The 24,849-nt window shown below is 54.7% G+C and overlaps 1 protein-coding gene across 1 annotated transcript in view; it reads right to left on the bottom strand.

Annotated features, from left to right (window-relative positions):
- The window catches only part of EEPD1 (endonuclease/exonuclease/phosphatase family domain containing 1), a 94,702-nt gene that overhangs the window by 2,663 nt on the left and 67,190 nt on the right, over positions 1-24,849 (bottom strand). Inside the window, exons 4-7 of the mRNA XM_066239583.1 lie at positions 9,849-9,959; positions 7,944-8,078; positions 5,706-5,844; positions 729-923 (exon numbers count right to left, since the gene is read on the bottom strand). Coding sequence (XP_066095680.1) covers positions 729-923; positions 5,706-5,844; positions 7,944-8,078; positions 9,849-9,959 — 580 coding nt within the window. The remainder of the gene's footprint in view (positions 1-728; positions 924-5,705; positions 5,845-7,943; positions 8,079-9,848; positions 9,960-24,849) is intronic.

The following is a 24,849-nucleotide window of genomic DNA, read 5'->3' as shown; positions in this document are numbered from 1 at the left end:
AGCCTGCAGGCCATAGTTTGGGGACCCATGCTGTAAGTGAAAGCGAGGAAAGTGTGGTGAAAAAGCCAAAAGTCAGTGAAGAAAATAATTGTTTTGGGCAAATGAGTTTGTAAAATTTATATTTTCTGAGTTTGCTCACTTTTATTGTTAAAAATGGCGCTGGGCAGCTGTCTGTGAAATTGCTAATTACCTTCCTGCTTGGGAAGGGCCATTGTTATGCTAATGTATCTTCTCCCTCCACCAGCATCTTCACCTGACCTGGAAGGTAAATACACTTCATAAACCAGCTTATTTCTTTACATTCTCTCTTATTATGTGTGTGTGTATTTGTTATTTATAAAGTACATTTTCTTATTTAAAAGCATATAAAAGAAAAAATTTGTGTGGTTTTTGGGGGCCGGAATAGATTCATTGCATTCCCATTAATTTAAGTGGGGAAATTCGATTTGACACACAAGCAAATTGAGTCACAAGCTCGGCCATGAAACAAATTAAACTCATGTGTCAAGGTCCCACTGTATTCTGCACACCCACCTGCACTCTGAAGAGTGGCTCTGTTGGAATAATAATTATATAGTCACCTAAACTGTAACCCCATCCAGGCCCACAGAGGAAGAAAGGTAGCTCCCGACTCCTGCCCAGCCCGAACCGTCCGGAACGGTCAGCTCGGATCGGATTCTATTCCTTCATTTCTGAACGGGAGGAAGGACGAGTGACTTTGGTTTTACCTGTGAACACCTTCTTCAGGCTTTTGCTGATCCAGATGTTGTCCAGAGACCTGGAGCCCTGAGGGTTCTTGGTGCTGATGTTGGTGAAGGTGTGCGCGGGGACCAGGGGGTGGAACTTCTCCTTCCTCAGGACGTCGTGGTCACTGCTGTCCGGCCCCTGGCCGAAATCCCCCAGGACGACCACGTCTCTTTCTCCTGAAAGCGGGAGAGAGCGCATCAGGAGCGGCAGTCGTGCTGGGGAGGCCGCCCGCCGCAGACCACCGCCCAGTTTTACGTGAGATTGTGAGTCTCCGATTTGAACCCTCCAAGGGGTCAGGACTAGAGCGCGGTTCTCGTTCCCCCAGTTCCCCCAAATTCCTCATGCAAAACCCCCCGAACCTTCAAGAGTAGGTTAGTAACACGCTTGGAAATGGTGGCGGAGGTGTGGGTGGGACAGCGGTCCCCCCTATTCCAGCTCACAGCAGAAACGGGCCTAAGGGTCTCATCCAGGGGGGTTACAGAAGCTTGAAAAGCATTTACTGGGCACAGAGGAAAGGCCACACGAAGATACAGGGAGAGAGTGGCCATCTGAAAGCCCAGGACAGAGGTCTCAGGAGAAGTCAATCCTGCAGACAGCCGGACCCTGGACTTCTGGCCTCAGAACTGTGAGAAAAATCACCTGCGGTGTCAGCTCCGCACCCCCACCCCAGTCTGCGGTATTTTGCTCTGACAGCCCTTGCAGATGAACGTACACCCAGAGTGGGACGCTTTCTCTTTAAAGCATCTTCAGCATTTCTCCCGTGGTTTCATGAACCCGAGAGTGTTCATTCCGAGAGAGGAATTTCCCAAAGGGAGCAGAGGTTCTGATAGGACCGTGGACACCACCCCCCCCCCCCGGCTGGGGGCTCCGAGCTTTTCCCATTGACAGCCTGACCATCGCCTCGTGTCTGCAGGTTCCCCTCGGGGAGCCACGTAATCTCAGGGAGTGGTGGCTCCTATCACACCTCGCCAGGGCGGCTGTGAGGAAAGCAGTTCATAGACGAGAGCCAGATGTACCTGAGACACTCAGCAAATCTTTTTCGGTGACACGGATATGCCTCAGGAAGAACAGCTGGAGGAAGAAGCCTAAAGTGAAATGACACAGGCCCCCAGCAGAGGGCACCCGTGCATTGCAGAGGACCTCCTCGAGGGGATGTGCCCCTCGCACTGAATCGCAACAACCTTGGCACCCAGGACACAGTGAGCCTAAGCTGTCTTGAGAAATCGGTGCCAACTTCCAGTGGAAAAGCTGCCTTGATAAGCACGTTAACTAGTCCTACCTGGGCAGTGCTAATGACCGTCCAATAAGCCCTCACCCTGTGCCAGGCCCTCTCTGCGGGTAAGACGGGGAGGCTCCGAGGGGCAGGGCTCTTGCCACAGAGCTGGAATCCAACAACCATGAGGACATGGCCGTTCGTCGCAAAATCCCAGGTGCCTGGAACAGGGCCTGCGGCACGGCAGATGCTCGATAAACACGTGCGGACCAAACGGGTGAGTGAGGCCCGAGACCCCCTCGGAACTAAGGTGCCATTTATTTTTGAAAGGAAAGCAGAGGAAGCTGCTCCCTGTCCTATCAAGGAAAACCGAAGGTTGTAAGATACAGAGACAGAAGGTTCCCGAGAGTGAGATCAATCCTCACTGGGATGCCGACCTCGAGAAGTCGGGGCAAAACAAAAGGCAATTCCGACACCAGGAGGGAGGCAGCTCTGTGTAACTTCAGGAATAAAGGTAACGGCTCTCTCTCTTTTTTTGTGTGTGTGTGAAGATCAGTAACTATTTTGGTCAGGCACAACCGGGATTCTCAACAATCCATCTCCTTTGTTTACATCAGCGGTGGAGAAGCCGTAGAGACAGCTCTTGTCTGAGAATCCCAGGTGTGCAGAGACCCAGATCCTCCCAGGAAGCCCCCCACCCCCACCCCGGGTTGGGCTTCTCAGTCATTCCCTGGGTTCCCAGGAGCGGAGGGAGAACGCCCTATGCGCATTTCCCAGTGAGCCTCAGGATTGATAAAATGTCAGTGACTGGCAGCAGCTGTTGCCCGCTGAGACGTCAGGCATGGCTATGTGCCACGTGTCACCTTGCTGAGTCCACAGGGCAAGGCCCGTGGGGTCTGAGAGAAGGAAATGGCCTCAGACGGCTGGCACGCCACCCGCTGACGTCGACCTGGACACGCGGTCCAGACAGAGACGGAGGCAGAAAGGCCCAGTGTTCACTGATCACAGCGCTTGTTTGCTCTGAGAGAAGCCCGTGGCGCGGAGGCTTGGACTTCGCTTTAGCTGAGCCTGCCCGTGCCGGCCAATTTCACCTGTCACCCCTGGGGCCGACCGCGGCTCTTCCGGAGTCCTTGGATCTGCCGTGTCCACACTTAACAAGCAGGGGGGGTGCCGACTGTGTGAGTCACTGCCCACACCTGGACACAGCAAGGTCGAGCCACGCCGTCAGTCAACAGCCCTTCGGTGACCTGGAAGGCTACCCTGCCCAGGCTTTCGCATGAAAACTCCCTGCCTATCAGGAAAACGAGCAGCAGGTGCCCAAGCTTATCAGAGAGGTCATGACCCGGCATCTCTCATGTTAAACAAAACAAAAGAAAAAAATCAAACAAAGAAAAGTCTGAGGTCGAGAACAACAGAAACGACCACAGACTGGAAAAGCTGCCAAGTCATCCTTTCCAATAAAGGGTTAAAGAGAACCGTAGGGGAGCGATTTCCCACCCAGCCGCTCCCTGTTCGGCCCAAAGACGCAGCCTCTAAGGGGAACGCTGGTCACAGCGCCTCCCGGCCCGGAACGTAAGCAGCCTATCGATGTGCGTGGCCGTCCACAGAGGGAAACGGCCCGACTGCCCACTGGCCAACGGACAAGCAAACACCTCGTGATACATACACAGGGTGGGGCAAAGGGAAGGTGACGGTGGTTCGGATGGAAAATAATACCGTAACTATTAAACATTAATATGAGGATAAACATTCGTGTTTCACGTACGCACCACTGTAAACAGGCTCTTGCTTCGCCCTGGACACAATGGTACGGTATCTGGCCTTTAAAAAGAAGGAAATTCACAACGTTGGGCTAAATGGACTAAGCCGGGCACAAAAGGACAAATGCTTTAAGATTCTACTTCTACGAGGTCCCTAGAGGAGTCAGATTCAGAGAGACGGAGGGGAGAATGGGGGTGACCGGGGCGGGGGGCAGAGAGGGTAATGAGGAGCTAGTGTCTCAGGGGACAGGGTTTCAGTTTGAGACGATGAAACAGCTCTGGAGATGGATGGTGGCGATGGTGGCACAATGGTGTGAATGTGCTCAGTGCCACTGACCTATGTGCTTAGAAGTGGTTAAGACAGTACATTTTGTTATGTATATTTTACTGCAATAGAGAAATTCTTTCTTAAATGTAACAGTGTAGTTTGACCAAACTGTTTCTGTTTGTTTGTTCTGTCTTAACTAAGAAGCGAAGAGGCAGAGAGACAGACTTCTGCATGCACCCTGAACGGGATTTTACCCAGCAAGCCCACGAGGGGGCAATGCTCTGCCCATCTGGGGCTCTTGCTCTGTTGCTTGGCAACCAAGCTATTTTTAATGCCTGAGGTGAGGACATGGAGCCATCCTCAGCACCCCGGGCTAACTTGCTCCAACCAAGCCATGGCCACAGAAGGGAAAGAGAGAGAAGGGAGGGGCAGGAGTGGAGAAGCAGACGGTTGCTTCTCCTATGTGCCCTGACTGGGAATTGAACCCAGGACATCCATACACCAGGCCAACGCTCTACCACTGAGCCAACCATCCAGGGCCGACCAAATTGTTGTTACGGTCGAAGCTTCAGGAACACACTGCATCGTGAGAGTCCAACTGAACAAGGACAAGGCTTAGAAAGCTAGAGAACACTGGTCAAAACTCAAAAGCACGGACGAGAATTCCAGGCTGTGAACCATCACCTAGAACGGGTCGGCGTTCTGAAAATGCAAGCCCAGCTGACAACGCCCCCGTCTCTGCAGGCCCGGCCCCTCCCCCTTCTGGCAAACCACTCCCAGAACACCTCCTGAACTGCTGGGGGCAGAGCCCGGGAAGTGGAGCTCACCTCTCTTCTGAGGTTCTGCCCTTTGTCCTGTTCTCTTGACCCCTCTGGTATTTCCTGAGTCAACTCACGTCCGCCCAGCACCTCTGGGCTTGGCTTTCACACAGACAGCTACCGAGCCCGCCAGGCACCCCCGCGAGGTCAGCACTGTTGGGTCCCCCAGCAGATGGGACTTGACGTGACACAGTGGCTGCCCTGAGGCCCTGCGGCTACTGACGGGCCAACATGAAAACCCAGCTGTTCTGAGAGCCTTGGGCCCTTCCGTGCCCTCTGCATCCCGCCAGGGAGAAGAACTCCACGTACTGCCGACTGGGACTTTCCCATCCCCCCGTCACTTGTCACCATCTGTCTCTCTTTCACAGAGATACAGGTAGTACCCAGGATGAGCTGTCCCCGGGGAGGGTGCCATCGATTTCCCCCACTTCATCCTTTCCATCAAAGACCGGCTCAAGAGCCACAAAGCCGCTCCTGCGGACCGCGCATGCCAGACACTCAGAGACAGGGGCGTCGCCACGCACGGGGGTGACAGAGCTCCAGCAGACGCAGGGACGTCGCCACGCACGGGGGCGGCAGAGCTCCAGCAGAGGCAGGGACGTCGCCACGCACGGGGGTGACAGAGCTCCAGCAGACGCAGGGACGTCGCCACGCACGGGGGCGGCAGAGCTCCGCAGACGCAGGGACGTCGCCACGCACGGGGGCGACAGAGCTCCGGCAGACGCAGGGGCATTGCCACCTCCCCGGCCCTCGCTGTGCATCCTGCCGATCCCACGATCCCACGATCCCACGACCAGCCTGCTGGACCAGGGCTGCTCTGAAGAGGCCGCCCCCCACCTGCCCCACAGAACCGGGAGCCACCGGCCCAGCCGCACAGAAAACACCAAACTCCCACCCACCTTTCAGGGTTTCCTGCAAGGTCTGGGCGAAGCTGGCCACGCGGTGGCTGTCACTGTGGTTCTTGCCGGGGTTCTCACTCCCGGGGAGGGTCAGGGTGGCCAGGTGAAGGTTCACAAGGGTCAAGTCGTTGCTTCCCACCTGGACAGGAGGAAGGAAAGCTGAGATGCTTGTTCCCGGGATCCGTGAGGCCGACTCGGGGAGAGCTCCGTGCCCAGGGCTGACAGCAGTGGACACCGCCGAGGGGAGGCAGGCCACCTGCAGGACTGAGACCTGAGACCTGTCCTGTTCTTCACTCCAGCTCCCTACACCACACCCTCCTAGAGCCCAGGAAACGGGGCACATCCGGGAATGTCAGGGGTTTTGTTTTCCTTCTGAGCAATTCCAAGGAGGGGAGGTGGTGCTAGCAGCTGCTTGTGAACAAAGACCGTGGGGGGGGGGATCCCCTGCCAGGACCCCCTGCTGGGACCTGGCTCCTTCCCTGCTCCCCTTCCCCATACCTCACCCCATCCTGTGATGGGTTCTTCCCCTCTGGAGACCGCTGTGCCCCATGTTCCCTCCCACCTGATGTGTTAAGGGTGAGAGGTGGCGGAACACAGGCTCTACCCCTATCCTGCGTCCCTGGGGGGGACTGTGGGTGCTGGTGCGGAACCATGAGGACAGAGCTGGTCTCCTGAGCTCCGCGGCACTGCTCAGCAGCTCCGGGTTTGGCAATCCTGACTTCCGTTTGTCACGGCAACAAACATTAAACACTGCCAGGAAAGGAGGGCGTGGGGGGGGGCTAGGAAGTGGTGGCTGCCACTTCTGTCTTCCAGATGTGACCCCTGCCTGCCACCACCCCCACCCGGCCCGGAGAGCTCTCGGCAGCTGTGGCTCTGACCGCAGAGGGAACACCTTCAGGCCGTGGGCAGGGACACCCGGCATGGTCGGAGAGAGAAGCCACATCTCTGTCCTGTGCCATCTGTGTGGCCTAGAACATGACGTGAGGTCCAGGAGGCTGAGTGCCTGTCGAGGAGATTGCTGCATTTAGAGAATTCGGGCCCATCATTCCTGACAGGAGAGCATTTCCTCACTGGCCAGTAAAACCAGCCCACCTTCTACAGACAGTGGGGGGTCTGGCCGAAGCTGGTGCAGCCGCTTTACATCAAAGGAGACCCCGAATGTGGTTAGGAGATTCAAGAATGGTGCCCAGCTGGTTTCCACATCAGTACCATAAGCACCACCCCAGACGCCCCGAGTGGGTGTGTGCTCACAGAATCTCTGCAGCTGCAGCTGTGAGGAGAGCGTGAGCCCCAACCAGAGTCACACACTCCCCAGCTCGTGGGTCCCAGGGCCCAGAGAGAGACAGTGCTGGGGGCTGGGGCAGCTCTCAGGCCCCGGAACTGCCCCGGAGCACACAGAACGGGACGTCCCCATCGCCCAGCAGGTGGCTTGTGGGGCTGCTGGGCCCTGTGGTTTCACAGGTAAGTGCCACGGGGACAGGGGATAAGGTCAGGGGGTGATCCGTGCTGGCTGCTGGCCCCTCCTCCCCTCCGCCGCCCAGTGTCTGACTCTCTGCAGCTGGTTTCGCTGGTTCACACTTCCCAGGGCATTTAAGGAAGCCAGAACGCTCTGCCCAGTCTGCTTGCTGCTCCTGACTCTGGAGGGACAGACAGACAGATGCCCACACAGGTAAGGGCTCCTCTGGAGGTGTCCTGGCCCCACAAACCAGAGTGAGGCTCCTCCCAACCCCCTCCAAATCCAAATCATCCCTCGAGGGGCCCCCTCTGCCTGCTAATAAGAAGTTCCTCAGAACAGCTCTGCTGGCCTCTCGTCCGTCCAGAGACTCCCAGACACCCGTCCCCGTTCACCAGTGCTGGGGGGAGGGGATTGCTAAAGAAGCAGGGAGGTGCTCTTGAAGAACGGACCATTGGGCCCTAGCCCAGAAACTCTGTAGGTCTTAGGCCAGGTTCAGGAATCCCTGATTTGAAGAAAATCCCCCCACAGATGATTCTGACGTGTGTCAGGTTGGAGAGCCAGCACCTGCTGTCCTTCCTGCCGAGATGCCGGCATATCGGGGCCCGAGCCCCCCTAAACCCCTCTCCTTCCTGCCCTGTACGGGGTCCCCAGCTGCAGAACCCCAGGAGAGACCACCGTCGAGGCACGCAGGCACGGCTGGCCTCTCTGGCTGACGGCCCAAAGGGGACTTTTCTCCTCCCTTTTAGAAGACGAGGACCTTCATGGTGACACGGAGCAGGTACCTTGAACCGCGCGAGGTACGGGCTGGGAACGGAGGGCTTCCTGTGCCCGTTGCCCGGCGAGCCCTCCTGCGAGGCTGTGTCTCTCAGCTCCACCCCGGCCCCGGTGTCCCACAGGAATCCCGAGAACCCGGCCCCCTGCGGGAGAAGAGGGGCGTTAGTTTGGAGAGGAGACCCCAAAGCCACAAGAGGCTCTTCTCTGCTGCCCTCCCCTCCCTCAGAGGTCTCACACCGACAGCCAGGGGTGCCTGCGCCCCTCTCTTCTCATGGGTAGTGGGTGCAGGGAAGCCCAGACCACGCACAGAGGCAGCTTTTGCTTTTGTTTTGTTTTCTGTATTTTTCTGAAGTTAGAAGCGGGGAGGCAGTCGGACAGACTCCCGCATGTGCCCTACCAAGATCCACCCAGCATGCCCACCAGGGGGTGATGCTCTGCCCATCTGGGGCGCCCCTCTGTTGCAACCAGAGTCATTCTAGTGCCTGAGGCAGAGGCCATGGAGCCATCCTCAGCGCCCAGGCAAACTTTGCTCCAGTGGAGCCTTGGCTGTGGGAGGGGAAGAGAGAGACAGAGAGGAAGGAGAGGGGGAGTGGAGAAGCAGATGGGCGCTTCTCCTGTGTGCCCTGGCCGGGAATCGAACCCGGGACTTCCACACACTGGGCTGATGCTTTACGTCTGAGCCAGCCAGCCAGCCAGGGCCCAGAGGTATCTTTTTAATCACCCATCCCATGAGGTAGCTGCTCCTCCTCCCAGACGAAGACTCGGCCACTCAGAGAGGTGGGGGAATGTCCCTAAAATCCCACAGCTGGTAAATGGCAACGCTGAGAATCAAAATGAGAAGATCCCGGGGGTGAGTTGGCATCCGGACAACCTGCCACTTACAACACTGGTACCCGGCACCAAGCAAACGCTCGGCGAGTACTCGCGGGATGAATGTTGCACAATCGGGCACCTGAAACCTGCACAATTGTTACTCTGATAAATTCATTAAAAATAATAATAATGGCCCTGGCCGGTTGGCTCAGTGGTAGAGCATCAGCCTGGCGTGCAAAAGTCCCGGGTTCGATTCCTGGCCAGGGCACACAGGAGAAGCGCCCATCTGCTTCTCCACCCCTCCCCCTCTCCTTCCTCTCTGTCTCTCTCTTCCCCTCCCGCAGCCGAGGCTCCACTGGAGCAAAGATGGCCCGGGCGCTGGGGATGGCTCCTTGGCCTCTGCCCCAGGCGCTAAAGTGGCTCTGGTTGCGGCAGAACGAAGCCCCGGAGGGGCAGAGCATCGCCCCCTGGTGGGCGTGCCGGGTGGATCCCGGTTGGGCGCATGCGGGAGTCTGTCTGACTGTCTCTCCCCGTTTCCAGCTTCAGAAAAATACAAAAAAAAAAAAAAAAAAAAAAAAAAATAATAATAATAATAAAGAGTGAAAATGTATACCGGCAGCCGCATGAGTGATACTAACGAACGAAAATTCAAAATTAAAACCAGCTGAAAAGTGCCACCATGTTCACGCACACAGTCCTACCGCTGACAGCAAACCCTGGACGTGTGCAGTAAGCGGCTAGGAAGTTTTCAGTCTGTGAACAACGGGGTCTGTGCACGCCTGGCAGGGGGAGGACTGTGGGAAGAGCGTCTGAGGACGGAGGACGGAACTAGCCCGGGTGCCGTGCGGCTCCGCCCAGGATCCTCCCCTCCCCCCAACGCCCCACACGCCCACTTCTGCCCGGGTCGCTCTGCGGCCCGCCTGCCCGTCTCGGCACGCGCCGAGAACCAGGGTGCTTTGCAGCGGATGGCCAAAATGGGCGGCGAGACAAAAACCGCATCAAGGGTGTTGGCAAAGGAAACATTTTAAATGTCTGCGACAAGAGACAAGGGACGTTTTAATAAAACGGTACAAAAACGCAGGCTCTGCCGACGAGGGTACCTTCCGGAGTTGCGCTGAGGGCGTGTCGGCCACGATGGCCTTCCAGCATCCCCGGGGCCCCTTCCACTTGCGGATGTTGGGCAGGATCGGCTGGTTGAGCTCCGTGCAGAACTGCGAAGACAGAGCGCACAGGTCAGCGTGTGTCCCCGCCGGCGGCAGCCCGAGGACGCGTGGTCCAGGGTCACTCACTGGCCTTATGCGGAGACCTGCGGGCTTCACCCGTGCAAAGAACCAGGGGACCAAACCCTAGCACCACACACGGAACAGCACACTGTCCATCTACGAAACGGAGACAGTCATCACCAGGGGACTTGTGACTTGTAGCGACTGATTCTCTTTCTAGCCTTCTAGCACAAATATTCCCAAACAAGCTGTCAGAATCTTTTTCATCCCCGTAAAACCAGCAGGTTCAGGGTCCCAGGAGGGTCTAGATTAGTATCAAATACTCAGGTTCCCGGGCCACTCACATCCAAGAGCTCTGAGATGCTAGGGTCTACCGGCCGGGTCTTCGCCCTCACGCACCTTCCACCACAGGAAGGACAAGGGGGCACAAGCAAGTTCTCAGCCAGTCATTTCTACAATGACCGGCGCCATGGAGAAGATGAGACCAGGCCAGGCAGGGAGCACGCTGGGTGGTCCGCTCTCATCACCCACCATGCTAGCTGTTCTGTGGCTCCTGTACAGTTAGATGGTTCAATGTCTGCCTTCCCCAACAGTGGATGCCATAAGGCTGGGACTAGCCCCGAGTCACCTTTATAAAGCCCACCTGGCACAGAGCGTGGTGCCCAGTGACACTCTGCAACCATCATCTGCTGAACCGGGAAACTCCTCAAGTCCATGAAGGACAAACACAAGGGGGGGGGGGCCTGGCCGGTTGGCTCAGTGGTAGAGCGTCGGCCTGGTGTGCAGAAGTCCCGGGTTTGATTCCCAGCCAGGGCACACAGGAGAAGCGCCCATTTGCTTCTCCACCCCTCCCCCTCTCCTTCCTCTCTGTCTCTCTCTTCCCCTCCCGCAGCTGAGGCTCCATTGGAGCAAAGATGGCCCAGGCGCTGGGGATGGGTCCTTGGCCTCTGCCCCAGGTGCTAGAGTGGCTCTGGTTGCAACAGAGTGATGCCCCGGAGGGGCAGAGCATCGCCCCCTGGTGGGCAGAGCATCACCCCTGGTGAGCGTGCCGGGTGGATCCCGGTCGGGCGCGTGCAGGAGTCTGTCTGACTGTCTCTCCCCGTTTCCAGCTTCAAAAAAATACAAAAAAAAAAAGGGGGGGGAGGGATTGTTCCTTGGAGCCGATTACTGAAATCACTGCCTCAGTTTCCCGCTGACTTTGTGTCTGCCTGGGAAGTGTTCTCTCTGGGGTTGGGTCACCGATGCTGCCCAGCGCCAGGTGGCTATGGATAAGTGCTGCTCCTGGGGGGGGCTTTACCCCGCTGCACCCCCTTGGCCAGCTGCTGCTGGCCCGTAGCCATCCTCGGATGGGAAATGAAGCACTTGGGAAAATGCAGCCGGAATTTATCAACTGTAACTCGGGGGACGCAGAGAGGAAATGCCCTTCACGAAGGGTCCACTTTGCTGCCAGGGAATCATTAGAGCCGAATCCAAAAATCGCTGAAAAGGAAGGCAGCTCCCCGCCGCCCGTCGGCACGTCACTGTTCCCCGCACAGGGCGTCCCAAGCCCGGCTGCTCACCAGAACCTCTGAGCATGCATGGGGGGGGGCTCTATTCTTAAAAAGCTCCCCCAGGGTGCTTAGCCAACCAGCCAGCTCAGGGAGCCGCAGCCTCTGAAGCCCACCCACTGTGCCGGCAGCTAGAAACCACCTCCTCTCTCCTCACCATCCAGACACCTGGAAACAGGTGACTCCCCCGTTCACGCCCCAAACCCCAGCCGAGCAGAACCAGTCCCGTTCCTGGCGATGCCACTTTGACCGGAGGGTTGACTGTGAGAAGAGGTGGCACAGGGTGACAGTCTTCCATGCCCCCCACTTGGGGAGATGGGCTCTGGGAACTGGAGTTGTGCTGGTCAGAACCAGCTGGGGGCTTACCGGGAATGCAGAGTCCAAGTACCCCCCCCCCATACCTACTGCATCCGAGTCTCCGGGGTGGGGCCCAGTGAGATGCATTCTAACAGCCCCTCCAGACGACTCTGAAGCCAAATTACAGTTGGTGTTCTCGGATGAAGGCAACGTATTCTCTCTATGCTTTGTTTTATATTTAAAAGCCTTTCCCACGCGGGTAAACTCCAGGAGACCTAATAACCATAATTCCTACACCGCAAGGGCCGCCTGGATCGGTACATTCGAGGCCTCGCTCTGGGGACCCTCCCTCAGCCCACACAGTACATTATCCCTCTCTGCCCTCTTCTTCACTATTTCTTACCATCTTGGGGACAATTCATAGTTTACGGGAGAGAAGTGCTGATGGAAAAACACCCTCTGCCCAAATATTCACGATCGGCGCCCGGTGACGGGGTAGGTTTTTCCTTCTGTTTCTGGGACTAAACGCAGGCTTGCCTGCGTGTTGAGGTAGTTGACCGTTTACACTAAGAGTTCTCAGCAAACCTCAGGAGCGGAGTGCCTGTTAGGTCCTTGACTCTCAGAGCGTGGTCCACGGACCAGGAGCGTCGACCTCACCTGGGAGTCTGCGGGGAATGCAGGGTCTCAGGCCCGCTGCAGACGCACCCCGCTGGGACCTGCATCTCCCCAGGGTCGCGGGGTGATGGACACGCTCTGGGACGCCTGCTCAGAACCTCCTGTTCTATCATCCTCACCCCCCCACACACACACCCCATCCTCACCCACACACACACGGATGCCACTGGTGACGCCTGAGCTAAGTGCCTCACGGAACGGTGATGCCCAGGTCTGAGCCGCTGGAAGTCACAGGGAGGGTCTGAACCGAGGTGTGTCTCCTGCCCTCAGCCTCAAAGAGGTGGTCCCGCACACCCATGCCCAACCCTTCGATCCTTCCTCCCGAGACTGTCCAACGAAAACAAAAGCACCCTCTGGGAGCCCTCACATCTGAACTCTGCCTCACATGGTTTTATTTAGAACAGTCGGTTCTCAAATTTTCTGCTTCGCTTACACAGCCGAAGGAAGAAATAACACTCTCCTAGGTCAGAGTGGCCCACCAGGGCAGACGGGCGGGAAGGGGAAGGGCGGGTGCGAGTGGCTGGAGACAGTCTCCCCTGAATAACCCCGAGCTCCCTCCTCCCCCCCGTGCCACCCGTGCTACTAAAATCCCGGGGGGCAAACCCACCGCCTGCCTCCTCAGAACCACCCTGGTTCTTGTTTATAAAACCACGGATTTGCAGACCCCCATCCCGGACCGGATCAGAACCTGGGAGGTCAGGGCCAAGGTGTGCGCTTCTGACAAGCCCCCCTAGCCATTTTCAGCTCAGGCTGGAGAAGTCCTAGACACGGCTGGACCATCACTGACTTAGAACTCAGCCTTCCTCCTGAAGTCCAGAAAGAGCGGTTCTGGTGCAACACACACACATACCGCTCTGCCCCGCCCCACACCCTGCGGGCATCGGACGGCGGCTCTCCGCAGGCAGCCCTGTGAGATAAGGCCTGAAGGGAGCTCGCTGGCCACTAGTGTCTGCAGACTGAATGAGTCAAAGGACGTCCCTTGGGGACCTCATCCCGTGGCTTCTCTTTTCCAGGATAAGTGACAAGAATGACTATGAGCTTGACTTGTGTCGCAGACTACAGAGCAAAGGGGGTGACATCACCCCTCAGCACCCAGCCCACACCAGCTGGTCCCAGGGCAGTGCCAGCCCCGCCCCGCCCATTGGCGTAGCCATGAGGGGCCTCAAAGTCAGGCGTGAGACAAGAGTAAAAATGGGAGAGGAGATACACGGTTCTCATAGACACTGAAACCCTTCCCCCGCCCCCTGTGAGGACTGCGGCGAGAAGCCCACGAAGACGCTGGCTGCACTGATGAGATGCCGGGTGAGCCTCCCAGAGCCCTTCCCCGGACACGGACAGTGGGTCCCGCTCCTGCAAAGCACTGGATCAGCGTTCCTTCGTGTGCCCCGAGCCCCGCCCGAAGGCCCCTTGCAGAACTGCCTGGAATAAGAGCTTACTTTTAACAGGTAGTGATTTTAACAGATGAGGTGTGGGTAAATCCAAACTTAATAGTAAGAAAACACCGATGACCGATAATCTATGACCAGGTGCGTTTCTGATTCCTCTACACCAGGGGTCCCCAAACTTTTTACACAGGGGGCCAGTTCACTGTCCCTCAGACTGTTGGAGGGCCAGACTATAAAAAAACATATGAACAAATCCCTGTGCACATTGCACATATCTTATTTTAAAGTAAAAAAACAAAACGGGAACAAATACAATATTTAAAATAAAGAACAAGTAAATTTAAATCAACAAACTGACCAGTATTTCAATGGGAACTATGCTCCTCTCACTGACCACCAATGAAAGAGGTGCCCCTTCTGGAAGTGCGATGGGGGCCGGATAAATGGCCTCAGGGGGCCGTATGCAGCCCGCGGGCCGTAGTTTGGGGACCCCTGCTCTAAAGAGCAGAAGCAGGGAGGGCGGAACAGGAGGGAAGGGAGCCCGCGGCTACGAAGCACCAGCCACTCAGACGCTCCATCCTGGCGACGACCCAGAAAGGTAACACGGCAAGGCCGCTCACCGCCGGCAAGCGGGTCAGGCAGAACAAAAAGCCAGGTCCGCCCAAGTCTCACGCTCAAGTGCACTTGGGAGAGAAGGCACAGAGAGCACCAGTGAGAGCCGTCACGTGACCTGGGTGATGTCCCTGCACCGCACGCCACCACATCACCGAAGCCAGTTTCGTCATCCGTGTGTCGGCGGCATCGGCCTGGGGACACGGCTCTGGGGATTCCTCAGGCAGCCCCTGCTCTCCAAGCTCAGCCAGCCCCCCCCCCCCGGCCTTCCTCAACCCTGGGGAGGAGGGGTGAGCTCACAGACCCCTCGAGGGCCCCTGTGCCCACGAGCCACTTTGAGGTCGTGTCCACGAACACACTCCTTCCACGGCGGCCTGAAAGGCATTCCGGATGACTGTTCATCCTTGTCTAAACATTCTTATCGTGCTGAGCAAGATCAAAAGCAAACAAGGAGACCTCGCCCCCGCCTCCACGGCTGGCTAATCATTAGCTGCTTCCACGGAGTCCAGGGCAGCGACACCCACACGCTGTCCTGTCAACAGACCGCTGCTGGTGTTTCAAAAAGTGACTCATCACCTGTTTCCTGCGCAAGGCACTGACAGATAAGCAGGGCAACCGTTCAATGCAGAGTACGGGGAAGTTGAAGATTTCACGGAGGTGAAAGTCAGAACAGGGACAGAGAGGCGTGGGCTACAGAGCCCTTGTGTGACCACTCTACATTCCCATGTGACAACCATCCTTGTCCCCCTGTCCTAGTCTTCAGGGACATTCCCAAAGGTTCTTTTCTTCCCCAAGTCTTTGGATGTTAAGACTCAATGTTAGATAGGCGTTTAGACTGTGATAGTAACTTTGTGCCCCCCCCCCCCCACTTCTCTTTAAACAGAGACTTACGTCCCTGACTGATATAAATAAGGACAAGCTCATTACAGGGTACTTTGTAAAGGAGAGGAAACAGAACGTTTTCAGTAGGATACCACTGTGCAAAGACAACCACTGCTAACACTTTTGGTGGATTTCCCTTTAGACCAGTGGTAGTCAACCTGGTCCCACTAGGGGGCGTTCCAGCTTTCATGGTGGGCGGTAGCGGAGCAACCAAAGTATAAATAAAAAGATAGATTTAACTATAGTAAGTTGTTTTATAAAGATTTATTCTGCCAAACTTAGTAAAAATCCAACATAAAGTACCTGGTAAGTAATTATTATTGTATGTTTTAACTTGCTATAACTCTGCTTTATAAATTTTATAAAGTAAAATTACTTCCCTACTTTATAAATCACCATGACTGTGGAACCGGTGGGCGGTTAGAAAATTTTACTACTAACAGAGATACTAAAGTGGGCGGTAGGTATAAAAAGTCTACCTGCTTTAGACTGTTTCCTGTGCATTTTATTAATGTTTGTCTGTCTGTCTATTCATACACACTCACACTTCTGTGTTCTGTTTTTCCCCCACTTATAATTGTGCCACACTATTATAAATTCTTCTAAACCTATTTCACGGGCCATCTAACAGGCTATCATATGGTGACAGATGTGCAAAGGGCCTGTGGCAGGACAGAGCACGGACAGTTGTAGGACAGAAAGGTCAGCATGGCTGCAGCACAGAGGGTGAGGGGCAGAAGGATGAGATAGGAGCTTAAAGGCCTGAAAGGACTTCGTGCCTTATCAGGTGAGCAATCTCAAAATCAATGACGGGTGTGAACAAGAGATCTGCATTTTAAAAAGGCCGCAGGGCTTGAGCATAGAGTCCAGGCTGGAGCAGGGCCAGAGTGGTCACAAACAGGCCAGTTACGTGGTACAGTAGACGAGGGTGCCGTGACTGTAAGCAGAGCAGTGGGCAGCTTTGAGAGAGAATCAGGAACTAGGCAAACCTGGCTCAAACAAAGTGAGAACAGCTACTCAAATGTTCACAGCAGCACTATTTACAATAGACAAAAGATGGAAACGCCTCACACGTCCAGCAGCGGACGAGTGGATACACAATGTATGCGACCTCCATGCAATGGAACGGTATTGAACCACAAGCAGGAATGATGAGCTAACACCACCTGCTCCAGCATGGATGCGCCTTGAAACATTACGCTCAGTGAACGAGCCGGGCACCAAATGCCACATGTCGTACGATTCCATCGGTATGAAACGTCCAGAACAGGCGAAGCCCCGGAGACAGGAAGCCGACCGCCGCTGGCCAGGGGCCGGAAGAGGAAGGGGTGGGGAGCGACAGCCTGACCAGCACTGGCTTCTCTCTGCGGACGACGAAAATGTTTGGGGACTAAAATGGCCACACAACACGGTGAAGGTACCAAGGGCCACTGACTACTTCGCTTCCAAATGGACGCTGCAGGAGTTAGTTTTACGATATGTGGATTTTATGTCAACCGTTAAAAAAAAATGGACTTGGGCAATGGACTTGATGTTTAAGATTAAGCAGAGGAACCACTCTTTTCACTCAACCAGGTGCCCCCACTGTGAAGTGGCGGCTGCCCCTCGTGGAGCCCTCGGTCAGGCAGGGAGGAGGGAGCCAGCGCTACCCCAGTGGAAATGCCGCCACGAGACTGAGTCCAAGCCCGCGTCCTCTCCGCACGGCTACCAAGCCCCTGGGGGAGGCTGCACAGCCCAGGCATTTTTGAAATGCAGGCTTTTCGAAGCTTGGAAAAGACAGTTTGGGGGCAAATAAAACAAGCACTATTTCCCAAATTAGGCCCTTGTGGGTAATGATTGAAACTAATTATTCTACGTGGAGGCAAGTCTGAAAATAGCAGTGAGCTCTGGAGGAGTCAGTGGCTATTTTAAGAGAGTGCCGGAAAGCTGCTGGCAGAGAGAGGGACCCCAGGCAGAGCAGAAATGCCAGGGTGGCCACTCGCAGTGGGCAGGTGGTGTGCCACGCCATGGGTCCTGACGGTTTCACGTCGCTTGAGAGATGTGCCAACGCTGAAGCTTGAGGAAGGCAGAGTTTCGCGTGGTTCTTCCTAATGAAAGGCTGAATGGAACGTTCAAATAGGAAATGTCAACCATAAATGTTACATTTTACTCGTAAACGAAAAGGCTGCCCAAGCGGGTTAGGCGGCAATAACTTGTTTCCTAAGACAAACCACGGCAATTCAGCCAACCGTAATGCTTCCTCTCCTAGAGTCCTCTTCTTCCTTCTTTGATAATGGCAGGTGAGCTGGCTCAAAGAATAGATAAGATGGATGCAGAGAGGGGGAGAGACGGTCCCTAAAACCAAATAAAGCCTCCCACGGGGCAATGTATTACTAAGAGCATTTTCACCCATGAGGTCTGGCAACAGAAACAGTAAGGATCAGGAGGAGAGAGAAAGCCAACACAATGGGGTAAGAACCGATGATTTAGGTAAAACCCAAGGAAAACAATTTAGGAGCAGAACCAAGCGGGCGGTTTCTATTAGCTGCCATCTCTCCCCTCCCACGGGAACACCCGCACAGTGTTTAAACCGCAGGCATAGCTTTCCTCAGCCTTATAAAACACCAGCTCGCTCTTAGACTCGCTCTAGAAGGAAGACTCCCGGAGTCTTGCCGTACGTGTATGCGCAGAACCCAGAGTTACTTCAGAACCATCGCATTACACAGAATGACTACTTACAGACCCTCAGGGACACGGCTCTCTGGCAGCCATTTTTTCTTACAAAACACCAGCCTTTAGCTGTTCCACATGGTGTTTGCACAGCCCGCCTTCCTCGGCGGCGATAACCGTAAAGATAAAACTGCCGAGTCGTGGGGAAGCGTCTTCCTGATGCAGGACAGTGTTTTTATTTGTTTGTTTATTTGTTTGTTTTTTGTATTTTTCTGAAGCTGGAAACGGGGGAGAGACAGTCAGACAGACTCCCGCATGCGTCCGACCGGGATCCACCCGGCACGCCCACCAGGGGCGATGCTCTGCCTACCAGGGGGCAATGCTCTGCCCCTCTGGGGCGTCGCTCTGTCGCGACCAGAGCCACTTTAGCACCTGGGGCAGAGGCCAAGGAGCCATCCCCAGCGCCCAGGCCATCTTTGCTCCAATGGAGCCTTGGTTGCGGGAGGGGAAGAGAGAGACAGAGAGGAAGGAGGGGGGGTGGAGAAGCAAATGGGCGCCTCTCCTGTGTGCCCTGGCCGGGAATCGAACCCGGGTCCCCCGCACGCCATGCCGACGCTCTACCGCTGAGCCAACTGGCCAGAGCAATAGTGGGTTTTGATTGGCATGAATGCCGAACCCTAGTCTTTGAGCGCCTGCGTAATTCCTACTTTGTTTCAGGGCAGGCCCCATCAGCTGGAACCGTTCTTTTCTGTGTGGGCAGCAGGGGGACGGAGGGACCTGAGAGTCTTTCTCCCCGAGGCCTGACAGCTGCAAGAAAGACAGCTCACGAAGCAGCATCCTTGTTGTGCAGAACACGCGGAGGTGCGTGGGTTCTGAATTCCCTGTGCTGACAGGAGAAACGGGAAGCCAACTCCACCCCCCCCAATCGTCTTCTCATTGACCTCCCTTGACTGATTAGTTGTTGGCTGGAGGCATTTAAAAATAGCCCAATGGCCTGACGTTCGTTTGTAGGCTTTCCAGGATCCTTCCGGCATGCTGGCAGTCGGTGGCGTAAAGCAAACGGGACAGAAAGAAGGGACTGATGACAAAATCCAGCAGCGCACCGGGCCAGGGCCATGCCACGGGCACCACGGCAGTGCCCACGGGGCATGAGAAGAACCCCATATTAATGAATCGGAACCAGAAGGGACGGTGTTCACGTGCTAGAAGGCTCACCTTGTGCCGAGCATCACGGCGGGCTCTTTCCCCACGTCGCCTGATATGACTCACACCGTGGCCCTGTGACAGGGGCATTGTCCCCACTCGAGAAGTGAGGAACATAGGGCTGGAGGGATTAAGATCACCGGGACCAAGTGGCTGAGTCAGGACCCAAATCCCCAACCTTCTGACCCATTATGCCACTCAGCTTCTGGCTACAGCCGCCACCGAGGGACCACAGGGGAGTAGTGTGGTCACACGTGTTTTTAGAAGAGTTACCCTGGTCACGCTATGAATGAGGGACGAGATACAAAAGCAAATCACAGAGACCAAAGAGCCACTTTAGGTTTTCGTTTTTCTCTCTGCTTTCATATTTTCTAGAAATTTCACTTTTCTAGCCATAGTATAAATGCTGATTAATTGGCTTGAACTTCATCCGTGTAGAGGACATGCGTTTATGTACACACACACACACACACAGTTATTTCATTTTCAGAAATAAAAGCTGATTGAGTGCTGTTAATAAATAAAGGACTAAAACAACATTAAAAAAATGTCCCCGCCACATCCTGAAATAATGCCTAAAAACATGAGTTTCTTCTTTCCCTCGTCCTCACAAACAGAGCCACCCAAACTAAGCGCACAACAGGGACGTCTGGATAATGAGAAACAAACCAAACGATCACTATGTAGCAATTTATCTCTCACCTAGGGTGTCCGCCAGGCGTGGTGGAGCGGGAGACCAAGCTTGTCCGATACAGAAGATTAGCAATCACGCAACACTACAGTCTCACAATTTTCTAATCCAGGGGAAAAGGCTTGAATGATTCTCCTAGGACCTGGTGCCAGCATCGGGATCCGAGCAAAACCCAGAGCTTGCCTCTTTCCCTTCCAGGTTCAGGCCTTCGGCTCGTGAACGCTGAGCAGCTAGCTTCAGTCCTGAGCACCTGCCCCTGTGGATTCCCGGAGCTGCACCCGTGGGGAGATGCTCTGTGGCTGACTCATCATGGTTTCATTCAGCCACTTAAATAAACCTCTGGACCGGCCCCTTGTGGAGGAAGCCACCGACATAACGAGGCAAGCAGGTGTTGTCGGAGGGACTCCTGTGTGGGGAGCTGCTCTGTTTTCTCCGGCTGTCTTTCCCACCTAATTAATTCTGCCATGTGAAAGCGAGCCTGTATTTCCTAAGACAGGAGCTCAGGTGGGACAGGCTCAGGGCCAGGGATGGGCTGGGGGGAGGGTTAGCGTGCCCCAGGCAGACCCAGGCTCGGGTCGGGAAGGGGTCTTGGGCTGTGTTGGTAAGGGACGTCAGTGCACGTCTCTGCCTGTCTCTGCAGAGATCGAGAGCTCCGAAAGCAGGTGGGTCACTTGCCCAGAAGTCGCGAATCTCGTTCAGGCCCAAAGTCACCATTTCCATGCCACCCAACCAGAATTTTATCACCTGTAGGAACTGCTCATTCTAAACGGGCAGAGAACTATTTGATAGGTCTCGCCATTGAATTAATTTCGTCGGAGCAAGCCTTCACGGCCGGCTCGGTTAGGATCACTTTACCTGCTAAGAGCATCAGCATAAATGTTTTCAGCAACTGACCCGTTTCACCTGCCTGTCCTCCTGTTTCATTTAAAAGTGACAAATATGCCCAGAATCTTGGCTGAATGCAAGATGTCGTGTTCTCAAGAAATGAATGAATCATTCATGAAAAGTCTCAGAATTCTCTCCAAAGCATCAACTGAAAAGAATTCTCTCCATATCGACTCATGATTAGCACTTCCTAATAAGAGAAGCATTTGAGGGTGGACCAAACAAGACAGGAAGTTGCCTATCACTCCTGTCACCGTGGCGACTTGGGTGTTTGTATGAGGTCATGGCCACATGCAACCATTCTGAGGAGGCTGCACTGAGTTGGGCAGATTTTCTGTCTGTTAGGAAGCAAATCAGAGTCAAGAGACGAAGGAGGCGGGGGGGGGGGGGAGGGCTTAGGACACAGCCCTGAACAAGCAGAGCCCCTTCTTTCATGGCGGGGTAAACCCCAGAGCGAGCCCTCCTCCCTCTTCCACACCAGCAGATGGTCTAGAACAGTCTTCAAACATCTTTTGACCACGACTCACAGAAATAAACAATTTTTACATAGCAATCTGGTGTATCCATCTGTCTGTCAACTATGCATGTATGTATTAATTTATCCATCCATCTATCCACTCATCCATCCATCCATCCACCCACCCACCCACCCTCCCACCCACCCACCCATTCATATACATCAGAAATGAAACAAGTGTTGGTTGTAATTTATGAACTTGATTTCATAACCTATAATTTAAGAATGAAGACCAGGTATTTCTTATTTTGGGAAATTCACAAGTGGACATTGAGCCGGGTAAGCCATGATTCCCTGGATTAGCTGGGCCAGGGGCCAGACTGCTAACAGGGAGCGCAGAGGAGGGGTAAAGGGCAGCCGTGCAGGGTGAGAATCTATATCCAGGAAAACTACGAGCACGGGAAAGAGAAATAACTAGGACAAGTAGTGACACATTTCGGGTTTGGGGCAACCTAAATATGTCCGAAGTCACTCGTGAAGGAAACGATGCTAGCTGACCTGCGGTGGCACAGTGGATAAAGCGTTGACCTGGAACACCGAGGTCGCCGGTTCGAAACCCTGGGCTTGCCTGGTCAAGGCATGTATGGGAGTTGATGCTTTACTGATCCTCCCCCTTCTCTCTCCCCTCTCTAAAATGAATAAATAAAAAAGGATGCTAGAAGGAAAGAAGTGGAGAATGGGGGAGCAGACATCCCACCGACCAGATGGTCCCCTCAGAGCAACCCATGTGCGATCAACCACAGGTCACGGAGAGGTAACCGAGAGGGTGGCCTTTCTGCACCGACGGGACACGGTGTCGTCCCAAATCGGACTGGACCCTGACCACAAAGAGGACCCTCCCCACGTCCCGGGCATGATGTCTCATAGGGGAGGGTTGATCTGACCCAACTGGAGGAACATTTCTTGATGAGGCCACCATTCTGTAGCTGACAGAAGACATACCAGCCTTTCTGGGGTGGAGAGAAGAGTCCCGCCTTCACCAGTGCCCAGAGGGCTGGGCCTCAGGGCCTCCACGGGGAAGCTTCGAGAACATGCCCACCCTCCTGGATACACGGGCACACAGGCGCATTGTTACGTTTTTTCTGGGATGAGGGCATGTTGCTCTCACCTGACACTTAATAAGGCGATTCCAGGGATATGAAATCAATTAAAAAGAAAATGTTAAATGAAAAAAAGTACCTAATTATGCTATTGTTGTTTTTCTTCCTTTCCTCTTTCCTAGATGCTAAGAGAACACTGGGGCGGGGCTCCCTCCTGACCACCTGGTTTGGCTCTGTTTTGTTGCAGGCTTTATCGCTACTGCATTTACATCAGCATTAGTATAATGGCTCCTTTCCCTCCCCAATAATGAGGGCAGCAGGAGTGTGGGAATGGTGATGGTCCCGGTCCTGGTCCTGGTCCAGGTCCTGGTCCAGGTCCCGGTCCCGGCTGTGCGTGTCTCCTGGCCCAGCACACGGCCCGCCTCAGGCAGATGCCCCCTAAATATCGGTCAACAGGAAAAACGTGTATTTTTATGTTTTTGGGGTTTTTTTTTGGTAAATATTCTTCCTTTTCTGTAAACACCATATCACATTTCTATACGGCCAAAAAGACTTGTCATTTTAAATATGTAAATCTACCGGATTCCTTAGCCCCTCCCTTCCTGCCGAGCATTGCCCGGCCTGCAATCTGTCCCCAGCGTCAAGTGATGGCATGCTTACCGTCTTCCCTCTTTTATGGGCTGTGTCTTTAAGATCCACTCCAGGAATGGGATCACTGGTGGGGAGGGGGCAGGGGCGTCGCAAAGGCTGATGACATACGCCGCCCAGGGGCCCCCGAGGGGCCAGCACCGCCACCGGGTCACCAGCCCCTCTCCGGGGATGAATGGAGACGCCGGATTTATCACAAGCTCAAGATGCCGTACGGTTATTTTTAAAACTTGGCTGAACGTTATAAATCTAACCTAATCCCTCCCTGTTTAGCTTACTTATCTCTGGTAGCTGGAAGTCCTATTTTGGGGACCCTACGCTCTGTTCGCTTCAAATAAAAGCTTTTCACAGACGCAGCCAGGTAGCGGGAGCCCCTACATCTCTCTATACATGGTGGTGCCTTGTGATGCTTTTAGAAGAATCAGGAGGGAAAAATGTATCTTCTTATCCTTCTTTAAAAAAAACGAACCGTGAAGCCTGTCCTACAATTTCCCCGAGATGCTCCGTTTTGGGGCAGCTGACCCGCTCAGGGAGCTCGGCAGGGGCCCCCATTCCTGCTCACTGACCCCCTCAAGGAGGCAGCACGCTGCCTGCTGAAAGGGGTTCAGCCGGGAACCTGGTTCCTAGGAGTTTAATCGCGGTGAGACACTGATCTGCCTCAACCCACTAGAAAGTAAGATAAAATGAAACACGTAACAGACACATGAATGCTGACCCCTCGAGGTCTGAGCACGGGAGAAAACTAAACTGGGGGGGGAGGCCTGAAGAATCTCAGTTTGATCTTTTTAAAAGGAGGGAGTACTGTTTTGTCTTGTTTTTTAAAAGGTATTTTTAAAGTACTTAGTTAAGATGCTTGAAGCAACTCACCCGGACACTCAGTCCCCACGAAGGGCGTATCTGCGGCGTGTTCTCTGACCTCCCACAAGGGCCCTCGGTCGTCTGTGGCCCTCACACCACGGTGAGTTCCTCCACTCGTGGACGCACCCTGACAGGGTCCACAGCCAGAGCCCTGAACCTCCCACCGCCTCCGCTTCCGGCCCCCCGGCCCGCCTTCCGTGTCCCCTGCCGGACGAAACGGTGCCCGTGGAGACAAACACCCCCAGCCGGGTCGGTTTCACTGCGAGTCATCTGTGAGAAGGCCTGGGTTTCGCTTCCCCATCACCTGGGCGGGCTCCCAGCCCCGGAGCGTGCAGAGACAGAAGCACCCGGAGTCCGCTACAGCTGATGTCCGGATGAAAGGAGACCACGGAGAACAGGCGGCGGCCACAGAAAACAAAGGCCCGGCCTGAGGCCTGAGGCCTGAGGCCCAGTCCACTGGGGTCGGTCCTGGACACGGCAGCACACCTGCCTTGGGCCCGGGGCGAGGGCGACACCTCAACTCCTCCGGCCGCCGTGTCCTGTGCACATCAGTGACAGGGTTGGTTTGATGGTTTGCAGCTCTGAAATTCTGGGATCCTATATATGCCATCCCTGTGCCTTTCCTTTTTTTTTTTTTTATCATTTTACCCCCACTTGATATGTGGTGTAATTTAGGCACAAAGTAAGCCCTCAGCTGTCACACAAGCCCAGTTAGCTAGACGTCCGATCCACAGTGAAGAACACTTGACAAGCATGTGACCACAGAGCTGGTGCTTCCATCCGTGCCCACATGGATGTTCAGAAACACCATCATCACCCACCACAGCATCCTCAGGTTGTTCATACACAGCTGCCTGACAATTATTCGCCTCCTACTTCCTTCTGAAAAACCCCAGAAGCAGTTAACTTCTAATTCTACTGCTGCCCAGCACGAGGGCTCAGCTGGAAGATCCTTGACTAGCTTACTGGGTGCAGACACCAAGGTCAGT

Source organism: Saccopteryx bilineata, chromosome 7, assembly GCF_036850765.1.
Source record: "Saccopteryx bilineata isolate mSacBil1 chromosome 7, mSacBil1_pri_phased_curated, whole genome shotgun sequence".
NCBI classification, from domain to species: Eukaryota; Metazoa; Chordata; class Mammalia; order Chiroptera; family Emballonuridae; genus Saccopteryx; species Saccopteryx bilineata.
The sequence above is the reverse complement of the archived record's forward strand: the minus strand, read 5'-3'. Positions and strand labels throughout refer to the sequence as shown.